Source organism: Phyllopteryx taeniolatus, chromosome 12, assembly GCF_024500385.1.
Source record: "Phyllopteryx taeniolatus isolate TA_2022b chromosome 12, UOR_Ptae_1.2, whole genome shotgun sequence".
In the NCBI taxonomy this organism is placed as follows: Eukaryota; Metazoa; Chordata; class Actinopteri; order Syngnathiformes; family Syngnathidae; genus Phyllopteryx; species Phyllopteryx taeniolatus.
In genome coordinates, this window is record NC_084513.1 from 10,700,611 (window position 1) to 10,719,121 (window position 18,511).

Sequence of the window (18,511 nt, forward strand, 5' to 3'; positions counted from 1 at the left end):
TCAATACATTTGCACAACTGTCTGAAAATATGTTTTTACTTTGTCATTATGGGATATTTTATGTAGATTTTTTAAAAAGAAAACTATACTCAAATCAGCTTTAGAATAAGTCTAGCAGCAAAATGTGGAAAAAGTGAAGGGGTGTAAATATATGTACGTATATTTATTTATTCATTCATTTCCTGTACCGCTTATCCTCAGTAGGGTCGCGGGCGTGCTGGAGCCTATCCCAAGCATCTTCGGGCGAGAGGCGGGGTACACCCCGAACTGGACGCCAGCCAATCGCTGGTCACATCTAAACAAACAACGATTCGCACTCACATTCACACCTATGGGCAATTTAGAGTCTTCAATTAACCTACCATGCATGTTTTTGGGATGTGGGAGGAAACCGGAGTACCCGGAGAAAACCCACGCAGGAACAGGGAGAACATGCAAACTCCACACAGATGAGGCAGGGTTTGAACCCAGGTCCTCAGAACTGTGAGGCGGATGTGCTAACCAGTTTACCACCGTGCCGCCTAGATAGATAGATAGATAGATAGATAGATAGATAGATAGATAGATAGATAGATAGATAGATAGATAGATAGATAGATAGATAGATAGATAGAGTAAGCTAAAAGTGGTCAGTTACCTAACAACTTGCTGCATCCCACAGATAAGTGGTTGCAGAGGTTAGGTTGTCTTTGGTCTAAATAACAATGACATAATCCTGCTTTCAAAATTGTCCAGTTGGTTAAAAACAACACAATGCAGAGAACAAAAACGATATATTTATATAGTATAATATTTTTCAAAATTAATGCTATGAAAACAACACAATTTGGAGTCGCCTTTACAGGTATGTCTAGCACCTATATGTCTAGGATATGTGGTTCAAATTTGGTAACAATCACACAAAATTTCAAGGAAGAGTTTGCGTTTAAAGGACACCTGAAAATGGAAAATATGATCCTAAAATAGCCACTTAGAAACATACTGGTCGTCTTCCTGTGTCTTTTTGGACTTGGCTTCTTGAGACCTTTCTTGAGGGTATACTCAATATAGACATGCCTACCAAAGTTCATGTTTTTTAGGGAAACTGGCATTCAACTTTATGGGAAAAGGTCCTTTTCATTTCCAGTTCACAAAACTAGATCCATAAAGGCATGCGGTCTGAAATTGCGAGAACCTTTTGAACCACACAAAACGACTAATTTTTCACAGAATTTCAATCAATCTGGTCCCAGTGTCAAATTGGGGGAAAAAAAATCAAATACAGAAAAAAAAAAACAGTCAATGGCGTGAACTAAAATTTTTTGTTTTAGTTTAGGGCGCCTGTCAGCCATTGACTCCTGGATTTATCAATTTTAGCAATTCCAATTGAAATATAAATGATTCAAATTCAGTTCCTCCTGGCACACATTTCAGCCCATATCTAAACTTCTAAACCTCTAAACCAGGACATCCAGTGTAGGAGCCTAATCACCCGAATCCAAACCCTGGCTGGACCGTAACACCCAACCCCAAACCTAATACAGTCTCATGTGGATGGAGCCTTACTCCCAACATCATCCTGCTGTTTTTAACCCAAATCATAACCCTGAGCACTAAACTTAACTGAGATCAACCCTAATCCTAACCTTAGGTGGACCTTCTTTCTGGCTTTTGGTCATACAACAGTGTGGGAATAAAACATTTTGTTGTAAGATATGTATTAATATTGCTGTTGATTGTTAGTAGTGTCTGGTGTAAGGCAGTCACCGTGACATCATACTTTGACAACTTTGACCCAATCACAATTGCTTGTGGGAGGTACTAAAAACACACAAATGAGATGGATAACAAGAGAGGATTAGACAGACTGCTGTTTGGGCTCCATCTTCTCTATGTACACCGGGGACCAATCGGATCTCTGCTTTCCACAGCTGGCCAATATCTCCTGCAGGAAGGGCTCGACTGAACTTGTTGCTTACTTTGTCCCATTGCCTGTCATCACTGTCCTCACTGTGGTGCTCAACCTGCTTGTCATCATCTCATCTCAATCTCTCACTTCAGGCACATATTCTTTTTCTCAATTTGCACTAATCCTTTGTGTTTGACCAGCTTTGCGAAGTGGATCCCAAACTGATAATGTTTGTTATTGTCTCATTTCTCTCAAGGAAAGACAGAAACTGTGTGTATTGTGACTTGATCTGCATACCAGAGTGTATAGAATGATGTATTCTGCTGATGGATGTTTATTTGGAAACAAATTTAACAGCTTGTTGGTTCGTTTGTGTGCAGGTATCTCCACACTCCCACCAACTTCCTCCTCCTCTCTCTCGCTCTCACCGACTTGCTGCTGGGCCTCCAGATGATTCCGATAGCAATTTACAGGTTGACAGCCTGCTGGTCTCTTGTTGATATTCTGTGTTCTTTATACAGTTTTAACGGTGATGTCCGCATCGGTGGGAAACATAGTGCTGATATCAGTTGACCGTTATGTGGCTATTTGTGATCCTCTCCATTATAAGTCAAAGTCACTATGAAAAGAATTCGACTCCGTGTCGACAGGGGTTGTTGATCTGGTGATGACTTTAGTCCTTCCGCTCAGTATCATCATCACTCTGTACACAAGAGTGTTTATGATCGCTATGTCTCAGGCGCGAGCCTTGCGCTCTAATGTTGCATGTGGCAAACTACAACACTCTGTCCCTTTAAGAGCAAAGAAATCTGAATGGAAGGCCGCCAGGACTCTTGGCGTTCTGGTTCTCATATTCCTCTTGTGCTTCTCTCCATATCATGGCATGTCTCTAGTATTTGATTCCTTACGCAATAGTATGCTTCCAATGTACCTGTACTATCTCAACTCGTGTGAACCCCTTGATATATGCCTTTTTCTACCCCTGGTTTAGAAGAGCTGGAAAACACATTGTCACTCTGCGCATACTGCAGTCTGGCTCCTGTGAGACAAACGTACTGCAGACTCACACTCAAATCTTCACCATGTGAAAATAAAATCATCACATGAAAAATGTGTCAATTAAATTCATATTTCGAGCCCACAAATTGGCATTTTGTGAGCACGTTATATCTATATTGTGGCAACAATTAAAATTGTTTTTCATCATGTGTCCATATAAAATGGACTCCAGACTGAGGAAAAGAGAGAGGTATTTCTCACTTTGGACACTTGAGGGGGGTATAGCCCTTGTGGAACTGATTTCAAAATGAATTGAAGACTTTCATCAGGGTGGAGGAGGAACACGAACCTGATTGTGCCCTTAAAACAGTGATTGCCTAGGCAGGCGGGAGAAAGACGAAAAAGGGAAGGAAGCATGCTGCTCACAACTTAAAGTAGCTGGTAGTGATGACGGTTAAGTAGGGGGGTTGCTCCTGCACGAGAAACAAAAGTCATTTGAATGTACCTAATTCGAACATGTACATCGGTTGGAGGCTGGTCGCCTCCTTTAGGTAGAGAGTGGGGTGTTAGCAACTTGTGAGGGAGGTGCCAATGGGTCTTGTGACCGTCGTATGGCCGTTGGTAAGGGACCTGGGCTGGCCACACTTATTGCTGGAGTGGCCAGGTTCGGCGCCATGGCCACTTCAACATCCTGTGCGCAGGCCGCGACGCACATCCGGTTTTGAGGTTGTCTGCTGGTAGCAGCTCGACCACTGTACGGTTTGGGCTGGGCACCAGGAGAGATGTAGACACTTCTTTTGAGAGCCTTCTCGCTCGGTTGTGCCTGTACAGAGCAAAGACATTGCCGTGGTCTGCTAGTCTTCTGCGTGGTGGCGCATGCTCGTGAGCAAATCTTACCTCTGACCTCTCCCATCTGGGTGGGGGTGACCAGGTGGAGCTCTCTTGTACTGCAAACGTGTTCCATGCTCCCACTATTATCACCAAGCCCCATAGGCTGACGCTGACACTGGCGGGGCTGTGCCCGTGCTTTGGAATGTGGCACAGGTCTACAAAGATGGCCTTGGTGCCCTGCCCGATGATGAGACAATGCAGAAATGATAGATGACCGGTCACATCTCAAAATCCCTATTTAATAGTACATGCATACTGTTTGACACTGTCAACGCTGGACGCATGGGAATGTCTGGACACGCCCACCTTGAAGCGGCCCTTGATCAGGCTCGGCTTGTGGCACAGGGGAAGGGCAACAGAGCCTTGTCCCTGGTGTTAAGCTTCTGCCAGAGCGCTTTGATGTTGGCCACCTCTGTAGACAGGTTTCCATTACATGCAGTCCCCTTGTGACAAAGACACACAGTTGGATGTACCTCTTCTGTGTGGTCCCTGTGATTGGGGGAGTCCTTTTGGAGATCCTCGAAGTGCACTGATAAGCCCAGGAAGTTCAGGAATACCTTATCCTACAGCTTCTCCTCCGGGTCACCCATCGGCTCACCTGACCAGCTGTTGACGTCCTCCTCCTCCATTTTGTCGGCCCAATCGAAGAAGTCCTCCTCATTCCAGCCGAGGTTAGATGACTACCATGCTGGTTTGCGCATGCAGCTACTCCAAGTCGATGAGTTCCCCTGAACGCAATTTGGAGTCGAAACATGCCAGGTGTAGTTCTCCACCAGCATGTGTGACATCATATTTTGCATCAGCTGACTTTGAACACGTGGGAATTGAAGCAGCACACCGAACTCCTGACGGCGTCATCCGCAGCTTCCCTGGTTCAGTCCTAGTTCCAAGCCCTCCAGCAGTGGACAAAAGTGTTGGTCCCACTCTGTTAATGAGGAAAAACATCTCCCTCATAACCTGAGGTTGATATTGCTAGAAAGAATATACCTGAAGTCACTGTATTGTAATCTCAATAAAGAAAGTTAATGATACCCTAACTTTGATTTGAAGAGGGTTGTTGTTGTCCAAAAAACTTCAACAAAGCAACTTGAGGAAGAAAAAAGAAAAGACCATAAAATATTTGGTTCGCTTGCTTTGGAGCAACATCTGCCGTCTCTTGGGGTCCCCTACTAGCCAACAGCCAGCTATAGCTCCGATGGGGCCCTATGCCAGAGTTCCCGACAGCGACACATCGTTACCGTGTCATTGCAGGGCTTTGTCATTGTTTTGGGTCGATGCCAGCCATCTCCTGGGGCCCCCATCCCGAGCTTGCCTGACCTGCTGCGGTGCATCTCGTCAAACCAAGACCTTCTGGACTTTGAGGCAGATGCGCTAACCAATAGACCACCCAGCTGACCATGGACATTTTTCCTTCTATTTCAATGCAGTTCATGTGCAAAATGTAGCATCAAATTGAATTACTCCCACTTCTTGGACAAACTTACATTGATGGTCTGATAGGTCCTTTTTGTTGTTTGTCATCCTTATCTGGAAATCTGAGCTGTTGGTGATTCACATGCTTGAATCATCTGGCATGAGACGGCGCATTGTAAAAATTCCCGGCAGGTTTTCGTGTCAGTCTGGAGCACTGGATGAAGAATGTTGGATTGAAACTCTCATGTGTTTACTCAGGCCTCTAAATGGGGCCTGAGTCACTGCTGGACCACTTCGGTTATTAGGCTGAAAATCCATGTGAGACACAATAAACAACAGCAAAATGTCCATGGGCATGTTCTGATTCTCACGACATGACTCGTTTAAATCCACTGCAACATGAGGCAGTTTGCTTAAAGTAATATGGGAATTGAATGCCATGCCACTGTGGAAGCTCTATAAACAAACAGGATGTGGACAGCCTAGGGAAGCATGGGAAGAGTGTAAGTAGGAAGGTTTGGCATGGCTACGGTAAGATATGTTGTAAAGTACGACTGCTTCCTGTACTTTAACACTACAGACCAAACGGGATGTCATAATACTGAATTCTCTCTGATAATTCTTCTCTCCCTTTCCCATTGCCCCAGACTTCCATTGTTTTTTAACTTTAACTTTGTTTGTAGTTCAATATTTAAGATGTAACGTTTATTTATGTAACGTGCTACAATTCCATCTCAACAGCTAATATCCTAAAACTAAGATTGTGCTTTGTAACGTAATCATTAGCATGTAAGCATATGTACCCATGTGTATTGTATTTCGTTGGTCTAAAATTCTAAAATCGCAATTGGTAGCATACTGATATGGTGAACATAAGATGGTGCCTTGTAAACATTAGCATTTTAAGGTATGTAATAGTATTTATTGGTTGGTAGACACTCGTAAATAACAATTGCTAGCATACTGATATGGCGAACATAAGATGGTGCCGCATAAAAATTAGCAGGTGTAGCACTGTGTATTATATTTTGTATGTTACTAAATCCAGAAAACTGGCTGTCATTTTCTTTCCATTTCGCTGTGTTGGATTTCTGGGACTTGGAATTAGCGGAGGTCCACCTAAATCATGTTTACTTATTGTTTCGCACAACGTAATCCTCGTTCTTTTCCAATGACATTTTTGAGAAATTCCTTTACCACCTCTTGAAATTTTAAATTCTGCTCTGACAAAGATGAAAATGTTTCTCGTTTTTGGCGTCCAAAAATCACTCGTTCATAGGATTTGGACACGAATGAAAACTATATGCATGTGATGAACTATTATTATTATTTTCTGTGAAGTTTGAAGTACATCTAACAATTCGCTTGCTCGCTATGTGGCCCGGAATGAGATGGCTCAAGTGGACGCCGCCATTGAAAAATCTCCAAATGGCCAGTTTAAACATCACATTTTCAACTCAACTAGTAAGAACCATTCAGGCATTTTTGTACCAAAGAGTCAAGGTTTCAGTCAGTCACACATTTCCTTTTGATTTACATAGATTTTTGGACCAGTAAATTTGGGCTGATTTGTGACATAAAAATGATTAAAATCCTTAATCCTTATCTGATTCTTATAAACCAGGGCTCATTGTATTTGTGTTTCAAATCTCTAGCCAAGGGTATATTTTGATATACAGGTGGTTTGAAATTTTTAGTAACATACATTTTGTTGCGGCACGGTGGACAACTGGTTAGCATATCTGCCTCACTGTTCTAAGGACCGGGGTTCAAATCCCGGCCCAGCCTGTGTGGAGTTTGCATGTTCTCCCCGTGCCTACCTGGGTTTTCTCCGGGCACTCCGGTTTCCTCCCACATCCCAAAAACATGCATGGTAGGTTGATCGAAGACTCTAAATTGCCCGTAGGTGTGAATGTGTTCACGAATGGTTGTTTGTTTCTATGTGCCCTGCGATTGGCTGGCAACCAGTTTGGGGTGTACCCCCCCTCTCTCCTGAAGATAGCTGGGATAGGGTCCAGCACGCCCACGACCCTTGTGAGGGTAAAGCGGTAGAGAGAATGGGTGGCTATATTTAGTTTGTCTAAAATCACAACTGCTATCATGTTGATATGATGGCCATTTGGGGAGATGGTGTCTCGTAAATATTGTTAGCATATGTAATACTGTACCATTCACATACTGTTTTGATATTTCGACAATCTGAAATTGCATTTGCTAGAATGCTTATTACCTGACCTGTATAGTGAACATTCGGATGGTGCCTTGTAAATAGTATGTTTGCAATTTTGGAACTGTGTAATGTATTATGTTAGTCCAGTTGTTAGTGCTTGACTATTTTTTTTTTCACAGAGAAACACGACTGTTTCTTTCTTGTGTTTTTAGAGCCTTTGAGCTGATGCAATCATGGGTTTATGCCACCATTATTCGCATGGGGTCTGCTGCAACCATTTGTGTCAGTAAAGCATTCAAATGGCAACTCGCTCTTGTGGCGCTCCAAAATAGGACTACCTAATTGAATAAATAGGATAGGATTTTTCCTCAACCATATTCACACACCATCCTTCCATCAATTCAACACTTATTGAATCCCCCTGTTTGTTAAACCACATTGTCAAATGTTCCATTTTTATCACATTGGTCAGTGCCACCATGCATCTTAACGGTGAATTCAATGAATTTTAACCTTTCCGCTACTTCTTTGCATTCATGGTTGTGTCCATTGAAAGTCAACACAACATCAGTCCCCTCCCTGAAGGACAAATTCAATCTCATTATTGATTTGCATTACATTATTAGATACTACATATTGAATGACATCACCCTGTTGTTTTTACTCCCAAAGGAAATCATGAAAAGTGAGGCGCCCAATGACATCACAAATGACAGAAAAATGTATTTGAATGTAAATTTGTCCTCACATTTTTAAAAAAAAACTTCATTGAATACAAACATTTTTTACGCCCTCTGATTGGTTGGTCAGAGCAAGCCAAGTTCGACTAGCAAAACACCTCTGTTGCAATCGACACACATTGATATATTTAATAAACAGCATCTCTGGTGAGTGTGATGTATTTATTTGAAATGTTAAATGTTTTTGTCATGTTCATAGGAAAATATTAATCCTAAACTGCTTCATGTGGCACATTTGCATGCTGTTATATTGTCTTTTATTGATAGGTTGTATAATTGTGACGTGATCGTGGTAGTGTTAAAAGAGGGATTAAATTGAATAACCCCACTGAAGGCCCAGATACCAAAAAGAAGTGAAATAAGATTTAGAAATCAGTTGTGTCATTTTAATTTACTCAACATAAATATTTTCAATAAACATTTTACGTATGCGCCCGCGACCCTAGTGAGGATAAGCGGTACAGAAAATGAATGGATCTTACGTATGCGCGCTAGTGTGGAGGTCGTGACAGCTGGCAGCTTTGTTATTTTCTTTTTTTTTTTTTTTTTTTTTTACTCCACTTCTGCATTTAAGCCTGACTTATTGAAGAAGAAAAAAACAGCTGATGAACGGCTGAGCTGTTCAATACTCTCCCGGCAGCACATGGTGTGCTTTTTGTACTATCAAACCAGTTCATTGATCGAGTATGGTTTGTAAGTGCCGAGAATAATACTAAATAGACATTTGCATTGCTGCTCACGCCACCTGAACAGCTTGTGGTGGTTTTGTTCAGTACGTCTTGTCACGTCAAGGTTTTTTTTTCTTTCTTTCGGGAGGCAGTGAATTGATTTTCAAATGATACCCACAGGAATCCATCAGCTGTCTTTATGCTTGAGGTTTGGCTGGGGGAGACTCTGCTCATGGCCGCTTGCCACAAATGGACTTCAATGTGGTACGGGCAGGAAGTGGCCACAGCAGTATGCGTACTTCACTTGTTTATCACAGTTTGGAAACGGTAACCTTCAAGACTTTTTAACAACTACAGTGGTCCATTTTGATTTGAATACCCCTAAATTGCAGCATGAAAGTCCCTTTAAAGAGCAAATAAATGTCTTCTAAATTTGAGGGCCTGAATCGCTCAGACATTGAGTGGTCGTTATTTTAGATTAAATGCAGACGTCTCTGCGACAAATTGGAATTAAGCAAACTCTCTCCTTGTAACATCGCAGCGTTTAAACTTTTTATGATGGGCCGACCTTGGTGTGACGTATGTTTGCTGTCTGGGTTAAGTGCACAGTTTACGAACAAATGCATTTGATTGACAGACGTCAATGTCACCAGCGCCTTCAGCGGATACACTCACACAATCCTTCAGCTCGCGGGTGGGCTGCACCATCTCCACGGCCCCCGATGTCAGCCCTTCTGGTGTCCTGTTTTCTTGTCGCGTTGATCGTGCTTATCATCTGACAGCGCACACAAACAACGAGCAACTGTCCTATCGGCCTCACAGACATGATGCTCAGCTGACTAGCTTAGCGTAACCATACAAGTAGACAACTCAAGTGTGTCTACATGAAATCACATGAGAAAATCTGGGTTATCTGATTATTTTAGCTCCAGTTTTAGTTTAGCAAGTTATCAGTTGCATTTACTAGGTGAAACCATTTTAATGAAACCCATTAACTTTTTAAATAGTAAGTCATTAACTACTCTGTCGGTTCTCAAACTTTCAGCCTTTAGATGTAGTAGATGTTCCTGGTTGCGATAGATGACAAACTACTTTGCAAGTAATCATCATTGGCTACTTTTTACCCTTAAATCATTGTCAAATTCTACTTTTAAATGTTTCGTTAGCTTTCCAATACATTTATTACATTTAGATTTATTTATTTTGCATTATACACCACAAATTGAGACAATAACTTCATTCTCATGGGATAGGTTTTATAAGAAAATCCAAGTTTAGTACACTATATTCATTCACATGTGGTTTGTGACAAAAGACCTCCAGCTAGACCGCAAACACTGTTACTGTTTGATTTATATTTTTTGTTAAACTTTTTTATATTTAGTTACAGAAAATACATTTTAAAAACCTACACTCACTCACAGAAGAGCTACACATTCTAATAAAAATAATAAATATATGAATAGATAATACATTATACATTATTTACAGTTACTCAAAGACAAACAATCATTTTGATTTGTAATTCACTTTACACCACATACAGATCCCAAGGTGATTATAGTGAAAATATGTAAAAAGAAAAAAAACACAACAACAACAGAAAAACATTAACCAACTGTTGTTTTATACATCCATCCATTTTCTACACCGCTTATCTTCACTGGGGTCACAGGTATGCTGGAGCCTATCCCAGCTAACTGCGGGCGAGAGGCAAGGTACACCCTGAACTGGTTGCCAGCCACTCGCAGAGCACATACAATATAAACAAACAACCATTCACACTCGAATTCACACCTACGGGTAATTTAGAGTCTTAAATTAACCTACCGTGCATGTTTTTGGGATGTGGGAGGAACCCGGAGTACCTGGAGAAAACCCACACAGGCACTGGGAGAACATGCAAACTCCACACAGGCGAGGCCGGATTTGAATACGTGTTCTCAGAACTGTGAGGCAGATGTGCTAACCAGTTTTCCACCGCTGCTCCGTTGTTATTTTATTTAAAAATATATTTAAATGAATGGGAAAAAAATCTGTTTTTAGACCCTTTTAATCAAGGAATTCAAAATAAGACAATGTCAGAGAGGTATTATTATTATTGTAAAAAAATAAAAATAAAAAATAAAAAATGTTACAAATATTTTGTTTACTTCACTACATGAGAAGGCTAAAATATTAGAGACAGTATGATAAAAGCATTGTTATTTTGTTCAATAATTTAATTGGTTTAATACAATAAATACTTTTTTCCTCCCACATCCCAAAAACATGCATGAATTGGAGACTCTAAATTGCCCGTAGGCATGGCTGTGAGTGCGAATGGTTGTTTGTTCCTGTGTGCCCTGCGATTGGCTGGCAACCAGTTCAGGGTGTACCCCGCCTCCTGCCCGATGACAGCTGGGATAGGCTCCAGCACGCCCGCGACCCTAGTGAGGAGAAGCGGCTCAGAAAATGGATGGATGGATGGACTTTTTTTTGTCTTAGATTGTGTTGGGAAGTTATTGGCTCATCATATCTCCTCTTTAATTTCTCCCAAAAATATTATGAGCCAGTCTGTTAAATTTTCAATAGGGAGTCTTTGTGTATGAAATCTTGCCTCAAACTTTTATTTGCAAATATTATAATTGAATAAAAAAAGAAAAGAAAAACTAAATAAAAAAAGGACAAAAATGCTGAAAATTTAATTCTTGAACATATACATTCATGCTTATCTGTCCAGACTTATAGGACACGTTGTATAAAATGCTATGGAAATTAAAAGAAAAAAAACATCTTGCTCGAGCCTAACCTCTTCATTGTTGGTAGATAATGACGAATTGACACAATTCGTGTGCTTATTGACCTCCTTTCTTCTATTTGGAGACACACAAAAAAAAAACTCCTGCCTTTGTTCCTCTCCCGAAAAGAGGGGAAGCGTGCGCACACCCCCTTAACTCTCACCCTGAGTGCACACAAAGAAATCGCGTTGACGTTCTGCTTTCTCGGCCACCGTACTCTCCTCCTCCCAGTTTTACTCCGCCCCTAACCCCGCCCCTTCGCATAATGTGCCGGTTGAGGCTCTCAAATGAATCGCACAACACACACACACAAACATATACACACACGTACACTTAGACAAAACAACATTAGTACATCAACGTTCTCCTCCGGACCACAGCGGGGGCAAAGAACACTGGAAGTTATCCGAAACGAGCGGACCATGTTTTATTTGTAGCCCCAGGAGCTTACCGGCCGGCGGGGGACAGGAGGAATTTTGAAATGGAGTAAGGCTTCCTTAACCTCCTCGACTGTGGTGGTACCCTCAAGTCAGACTACAAAGGGACGTCAGGTCGGACCTCGTCAACATGGATACATTCTTCCTGGAGGTAAACTCGCTTATTTGTCTACGCACTTTAACTTAGTTTGAGGTGTAAACGTCCTTTTTGACTCTTTGTTGTGCTAGTTTTGGGCACGTAAAACAACCGATAAACGGAAAAAAAAGGAAAATCCCCATATTCATGTGCTTAACTATTCATACATGAGCCATTCGTGGCATTTTCAAGAAAAAACAGGTAATAAACCCTCCATCCATCCATTTTCTATACCGCTTTATCCATCAAGAATACACTTTTATAAGATATTTTACAGTGGTGCTCATACCCTGGCAAGATTTGTGAAATATTTGCAGTGTTTTTGGAGAATAATGACAAATGACAGAATGGGGACCATCTCATTATTTTCCATATTGCCATGTTTTGTTTGATAATTGTGTGATTCTGAAATGCCTTAAAGTTGAATTTGTTTCCCATTATGAATAACATAAAAAAATGTATATTGCCGGAATACTCGAAAATTCTGCCAGGGTATTTACACTTACAGGCACAATTGTATGTGCTCATCCATCCATCCATTTACTTCTGCTTATCTGTGGTTAGCACATTTGCCTCACAGTTCTGAGGTTTGGGATTCGATTCCGGCTTCTGCCTTCCTTTTTGGAGTTTGTATGATCAGGGAGATTATGTGGGTTTTCTCTGGGTACTTCGGCTTCCAAACTGTCTAAATTGTACGCAGGTGTGAATGTGAGTGTGAATGGTTGTTTGTCCATATGTGCCCTGCGATTGGCTGGTGACTACTTGAGGGTTTACTCCGCCTCTTGCCCCAAAGTCAGCTGGGGTAGGCTCCAGCTCACCTGTGACCTTAATGAGCATAAAGTGGTACATAAAATTGATGGATGATTTTGCTATATTTGACTCATTAAATTAACAGATATTTAGCCACTTAAATATGTGTTTGGTAGATTATTTCTTTGTTGTAACAATGCTTCCTTGCTTCTTATGAAAGGCCTTTAAATGGTGCCACATATGTAAGAAACATTTTGTGGGATATATACATTATGTCGATGGAAAATTTGCCAGATCTTCTCCGCCAATGCCAAACTACTTATTTTTATGGCTGTTACTATTGACGCTAGTTTTGAGCTTCTGGCACCACCTTTTGAGCACAGCCCTGCTACGATGGCCAGTAGGTGTCTAGCTGTGTTAGCTGGTCAAGAACAAGGTTAGATAAACAAAGAAAAACCTTTATTAATGTCTTTATGATAATATTAGTAACATGTTTACGTCTGTTTGAGTGACTCCAGCTGAAAACATTGAAAAAATATGAAAAATAGAAGGGATGGCTTACTTTAGGTCGTCAACCTGTGGTCAAACAATTTGCTTGATGATGGCGTTTCTGCTGAGTCTTGTAACTAACTTTTTTTTCTCTTCCTCTAAATGAGTAATTTTTTTTGTGTATGTTGCGTGCATATTGAGGGACAACTTCAGAGCATAAGTTCTACTATTTAGAATGTCTGCGATAAAACAAAATGTTTTAGTAATTAAAAGACATCAAAAAAGTCATTACCACAACTACAGTTACATTTTGTCTCAGGACAACTGTAATTTACACAACAAGTGCTTGTTACTGTATTTTGTGTGTGGATTATTTGAAATTTATTTGGGGGGTGCAGGAAATGTTCTCCAATTCTGGTATGACCCACATGTACTTGATATAGTTCCCCCAACAAACACAAATCCGCTTCAGTTGTGCTCAGATAATCCCATTATAAACTATCAGAGCCAGATTACAATGTCACTGCACTTCTTCATGTGTGTCATAATTTGGATTGATGCATGTTTATTTTAGTCGCAAACAGTTTGTGAGTGTAGAGTGGATGCAAGTACGTGAATTGCATGTGTCATCTGCTCACAGACACTCGCATGCGCTGACACAGACACATGCTGTCATTGTATAGACTTGATGGGTCACACTGTTCTGACTCAGACATCTACAAGCAGTGATAGGAGTGGGGTTCACCTCAGCTAATGGGATGTGACTCCCAATGTTACTTTATTTTGGAACTTCCCTGCAATATGATCTAACAGATGCTTTTAAAATAGTTTTAAGTGTCTTTGACACCAACAAAGGACTCTAGAATTACATTAACTGCAAATGTTCTCCTTAGATTGAGATTACAATTTTGGCCTAAAGGCAGCATTGTTGCTAGTGGTTAGTACGTCTGCCTCACAGTTGTTAGGTCAGGAGTTCAACTCTCTGCTCAGACCTTACTGTGTGGTGTACTAAATTCATGAGTAAATGTGGTCCAATGGTGGAGCAAATGTTTGAGCATTTGTGGGTTAAAAGCATTCTGTTGAATAGGTTGTTGATTAATCATGTATTGATGCAATTGAGGAAAATCGTAGTGCATTATTTGGCTGCAACTATCAGAGGCACTGCTGATTCGGTCTCGAATAGTTTGCTTTCTAAAGAAATGCATATGGGAGTTTGAGGTCAAGTCACCCAGTACGGTGGCCTGGAAGTGCAAAACAATATAACAAATTGTGAAACATTTTTACATTTCAGAAAACAAATTAACAAAAGCCAAAACACTTACATTTCAGAAAAGCCTTTAAAATCCCCCATAACAAATGAATTCACAAAAAAACAACTAATTACTATTCTGACTCTTCTCACAAATAATGTTTCATTTGAGCTTTTTAAGTCGTGTTTTAGGGCAAGTGACACCGTTTAAAACGTCACGGTAATTTTGACGTCAACTTGGAGAACTCCACGGAATTATGGCCCGTATGAGTTTCATCCATCCATCCATTTTCTTTACCGCTTATCCTCACTAGGGTCACGGGGTGCTGGAACCTGTCCCAGCTATTTTCGGGCGGGAGGCGGGGTACACCCTGAACCGGTCGCCAGCCAATCGCACATTTAAACAAACAACCATTCGCACTCACTTTCATACGTACGGGCAATTTAGAGTCCTCAATCAACCTACCACGCATGTTATTGGGATGTGGGAGGAAACCGGAGTGCCCGGTTTCCTCCTTCAGGGGACCGGGGAACCCCGGGGAACCCCGGTCCCCTGAAGGAGTGAGGCAGATGTGCTAACCAGTCGGTCACCGTGCCGGCCCGTATGAGTTTATTGGTGGATATTTTTAACTGAAACTTATCAGCCAGTCGGAGAAGGGGTTTCCCAAGTAGCAAATTAAATGAAAGGGTAGAGGAGATATGTTTAGAAATAATGACGTTATACCGTTTTACAGTAATTTGGAGGCATTTTTTGACCATAGTTTCAATAGGGTCACACAAAAACATTACCCAAAAAGAAAAATTCAGTTTCTTCGGGACCCATTATCTAATTTTCGAAATTCTTGGTGCATCGTACTCAGGTTGAACTGTCCATTCCAACCAGATTTAGAATTTTGACTGACTGTCATTTATGGGAAGCAGTTGGCCATTTTCCACCACCCAGGCAGCAATTGGGGTAGTTAGGTGCCTTGCCCGAGGGCAGGGTTTCACAAACTGTTTCATCTCAAGATTCATTCATTCATTTATCTTCCGTTCCTCTTATCCTCCCTAGGGTCGCGGGCGTGCTGGAGCCTATCCCAGCTATCTTCGGGCGAGAGGCGGGGTACACCCTGAACTGATCGCCAGCCAATCGTAGGGCACATATAAACAAACAACCATTCGCACTCACATTCACATCTACGGGCAATTTAGAGTCTTCAATTAACCTACCCTGCATGTTTTTGGGATCTGGGAGGAAACCGGAGTATCCGGAGAAAACCCACACGGGCACAGGGAGAACATGCAAACTCCACACGGGAGGGGCCGGGATTTGAACCCCGGTCCTCAGAACTGTGAGGCGGATGTGCTAACCAGTCGTCACCGTGCCACCTCATCTCAAGATCAAATGAGAAATAAGACATTTGGTTCATCCCAGGGAAAGGAAATTACAAAAATACTGAATATAATAGCATCGACATATAACTTTTACTTAATAATAAACACTTAATAATTTACTTAATAATTATTGGGTCGTCAACTACTCAGGCAGTTGACGACCCAATAAAACACACATTGAGATGCCCTGAGATGCGTCATTTGACCTTGTAGAATAACTAGTTGACTAGTTGCTCGTTAATTAATCTTTTGTGGATAGTTAACAATGGAAGCCCACTGTGGCTCTTGGAGTCGACAGTCAGACTTTGACGTCAGCGCTGCTTGTTTCAAATCCAGATCAGTTTTAATTGTGCCGGAATTCTGGAAGTGAGGACTTGAGTGGATTACACTGAGTCACCCGAGGATCAATCTAAGCCCTGATTCATCACTTAGGGTTCATCATGAGCCATGCATGTCAAAGCAATCTGATTGATTGATGGATAGGTTGGCATCTTGTTGAAGGTTGAATGTTGGAGTTCCTGGTTGTGGAGATGGCGGGTGTACTGTACGATTGTGTGACTCCCCCACTAAAGACCATTCTGTCCATCCACACTGCCTGGAGTCCACACCCTGTCCACCCTCCCCGATCTTGTCAATGCCTTTTAACCTCTGTCTGATGATCTAGTGGGTGCGGATTTGTGTCTTTCACCCCTCCACAGAGGAAATGGAGTCTTTATAGCCTTTGTGAAGCATCCTGTTGAGCCGCTACATTCAATTCTAAACGTGGCGATTCAAAGCCTTTACAGTGGCAGCTGCCTCACACTGTGAAGGCAAACGAAGACCTTTCCACACCCGTTAACGCCCTCCGAGCAGACGCTGGCATCACAGGCCGAATTCCTTCCCCTTAAAGGTATTCTGACCAGACGGAATCCCAGAGTCCTACCCCCGACTCCTGAAATTCCCAGCCGTGCCGGCATTTCATCCTGTGCCGGCATGTCATCCCGTGCCATGTAGAAGTGCGACGGCCAGGCTTTAGGTTACCGTACGTAATCTTCCCACCCCTGAAACATCCAGACCGAACTGCCTTTTCAAGCCCTTGCCACGCGGATCAACATGCTCAGGAAGAATTCTGTTGTGAAAATGGTAACTTAATGCGGTTTTCATTTCCTCCAGCTGTTGAAGCCATCTGAGATCATTGCGCCTCCACCTCCAGCCATGCAGAGGGTAGATTTAGCGAGGAAGGAAGTTAGGGAGTGAGGCGAGGATGTAAGGAAGGAAGGAAAGGTAAAAAAATGGCATTCCTTTTTAATGCTGCTGCGGCTTCTTAGCCAATCATCAAGATCTGCAAAATGATTTCGTTTGAAAAATTACAAATATTATGTAGGCATCTGGCCAAACACAGGAGTGTATTAATAAGGAAAATTGTTCACATTATGATAATATAATATAATAACATAACATAATGAGCCGACTTACAAGTTTTTCGAGATACGAGCTGTCGTTCGGTTGATTTTTATTTGTTTTGCTTTGCGTTGCGAGCGCAGACTTGAGATATGAGCACTGTATGGTGGCAGTGAACTTAACTCAACTCACTTCACAACAACCGTCAGTTTGGCAAATAGTTAATTTAAAAAAAAGAGGCTTCAAGCTGTTTATTGCAACTCCCAGTTGAGGTTTACCGTAAAACTAAACATAAAACAAAGAGAATTACACCTTTCGTATTTAAAACCACCACACAACTTAGCCTTTCAGTCTGAAACATCTTGAGACATCTCAATTATGGGCAGCATATCCATCTGTCTGTTTTATACTGCTCCAAGGTGGACAAGGCAGGCACACCAGAAAGAGCAGCACAATGGCAATTTAATTGATGCAGTTTGACAAAAACTGATTAATTCTTTTTATGCTAATTAATGATGTAATTACTGTGTTTTTATACAATATTATAGTACAATATTATGGAGTGTTCTTTTTTTCTAATTAAAATACATCAAAATAATTGCTTAAAGTGTTAAAACACCACCAAATAGATGCTATTACTTACCCCATCTATGGCATTTTGCATTGTTTGTTAGCATTAAGCAAAGCTGAGGTAAAGCTGTGTACAAAATGCAATTCTATTTGTTTTGTGTTTAGTTTGACTGTGAACTTCAACTGGGAGTGGCAACAAACAGGTGAGAGGCGTGGTCCACTCTGGACTGGTCACCAGTCAATCACAGGGCACGAAAAAAGCAAGGAAACCAAATTTAAAAATGTTCTTACAGAGTGTATTTGAAGAGGATCACATCATGACCAAAACCCATAATTATCCAGTGGGAAACTTTTGAGGTTAACTTGCCACAGTGACGCCACAATTTTAAATCCTCTTACTGCTGTACTAGCTTTCTGATTAGTCATTCTCCCCCCAATGCCCTTATACAGGGTTTGAGTTTGATGTGATGCAGCCATGTCTAAATAACACCCAACCTTCCTCTCTGCGTGGGTGTCTAAGAGGACAGCCTTGTCGACTGTGTCATTCTCTGAACTATAAATCACTTTATTGTTCTTG

The 18,511-nt window shown here is 41.5% G+C and overlaps 1 protein-coding gene and 1 pseudogene across 1 annotated transcript in view; both read left to right on the plus strand.

The window, feature by feature from the left end:
- Positions 1–1,403: 1,403 nt before the first annotated feature.
- Positions 1,404–2,976, plus strand: LOC133487244 (trace amine-associated receptor 1-like; annotated as a pseudogene).
- An 8,880-nt stretch (positions 2,977–11,856) lies between these two features.
- Positions 11,857–18,511, plus strand: part of myo10l3 (myosin X, like 3) — a 95,639-nt gene continuing 88,984 nt past the window's right edge. Inside the window, exon 1 of the mRNA XM_061791868.1 lies at positions 11,857–12,137. Coding sequence (XP_061647852.1) covers positions 12,117–12,137 — 21 coding nt within the window. The 5' untranslated portion in view covers positions 11,857–12,116. The remainder of the gene's footprint in view (positions 12,138–18,511) is intronic.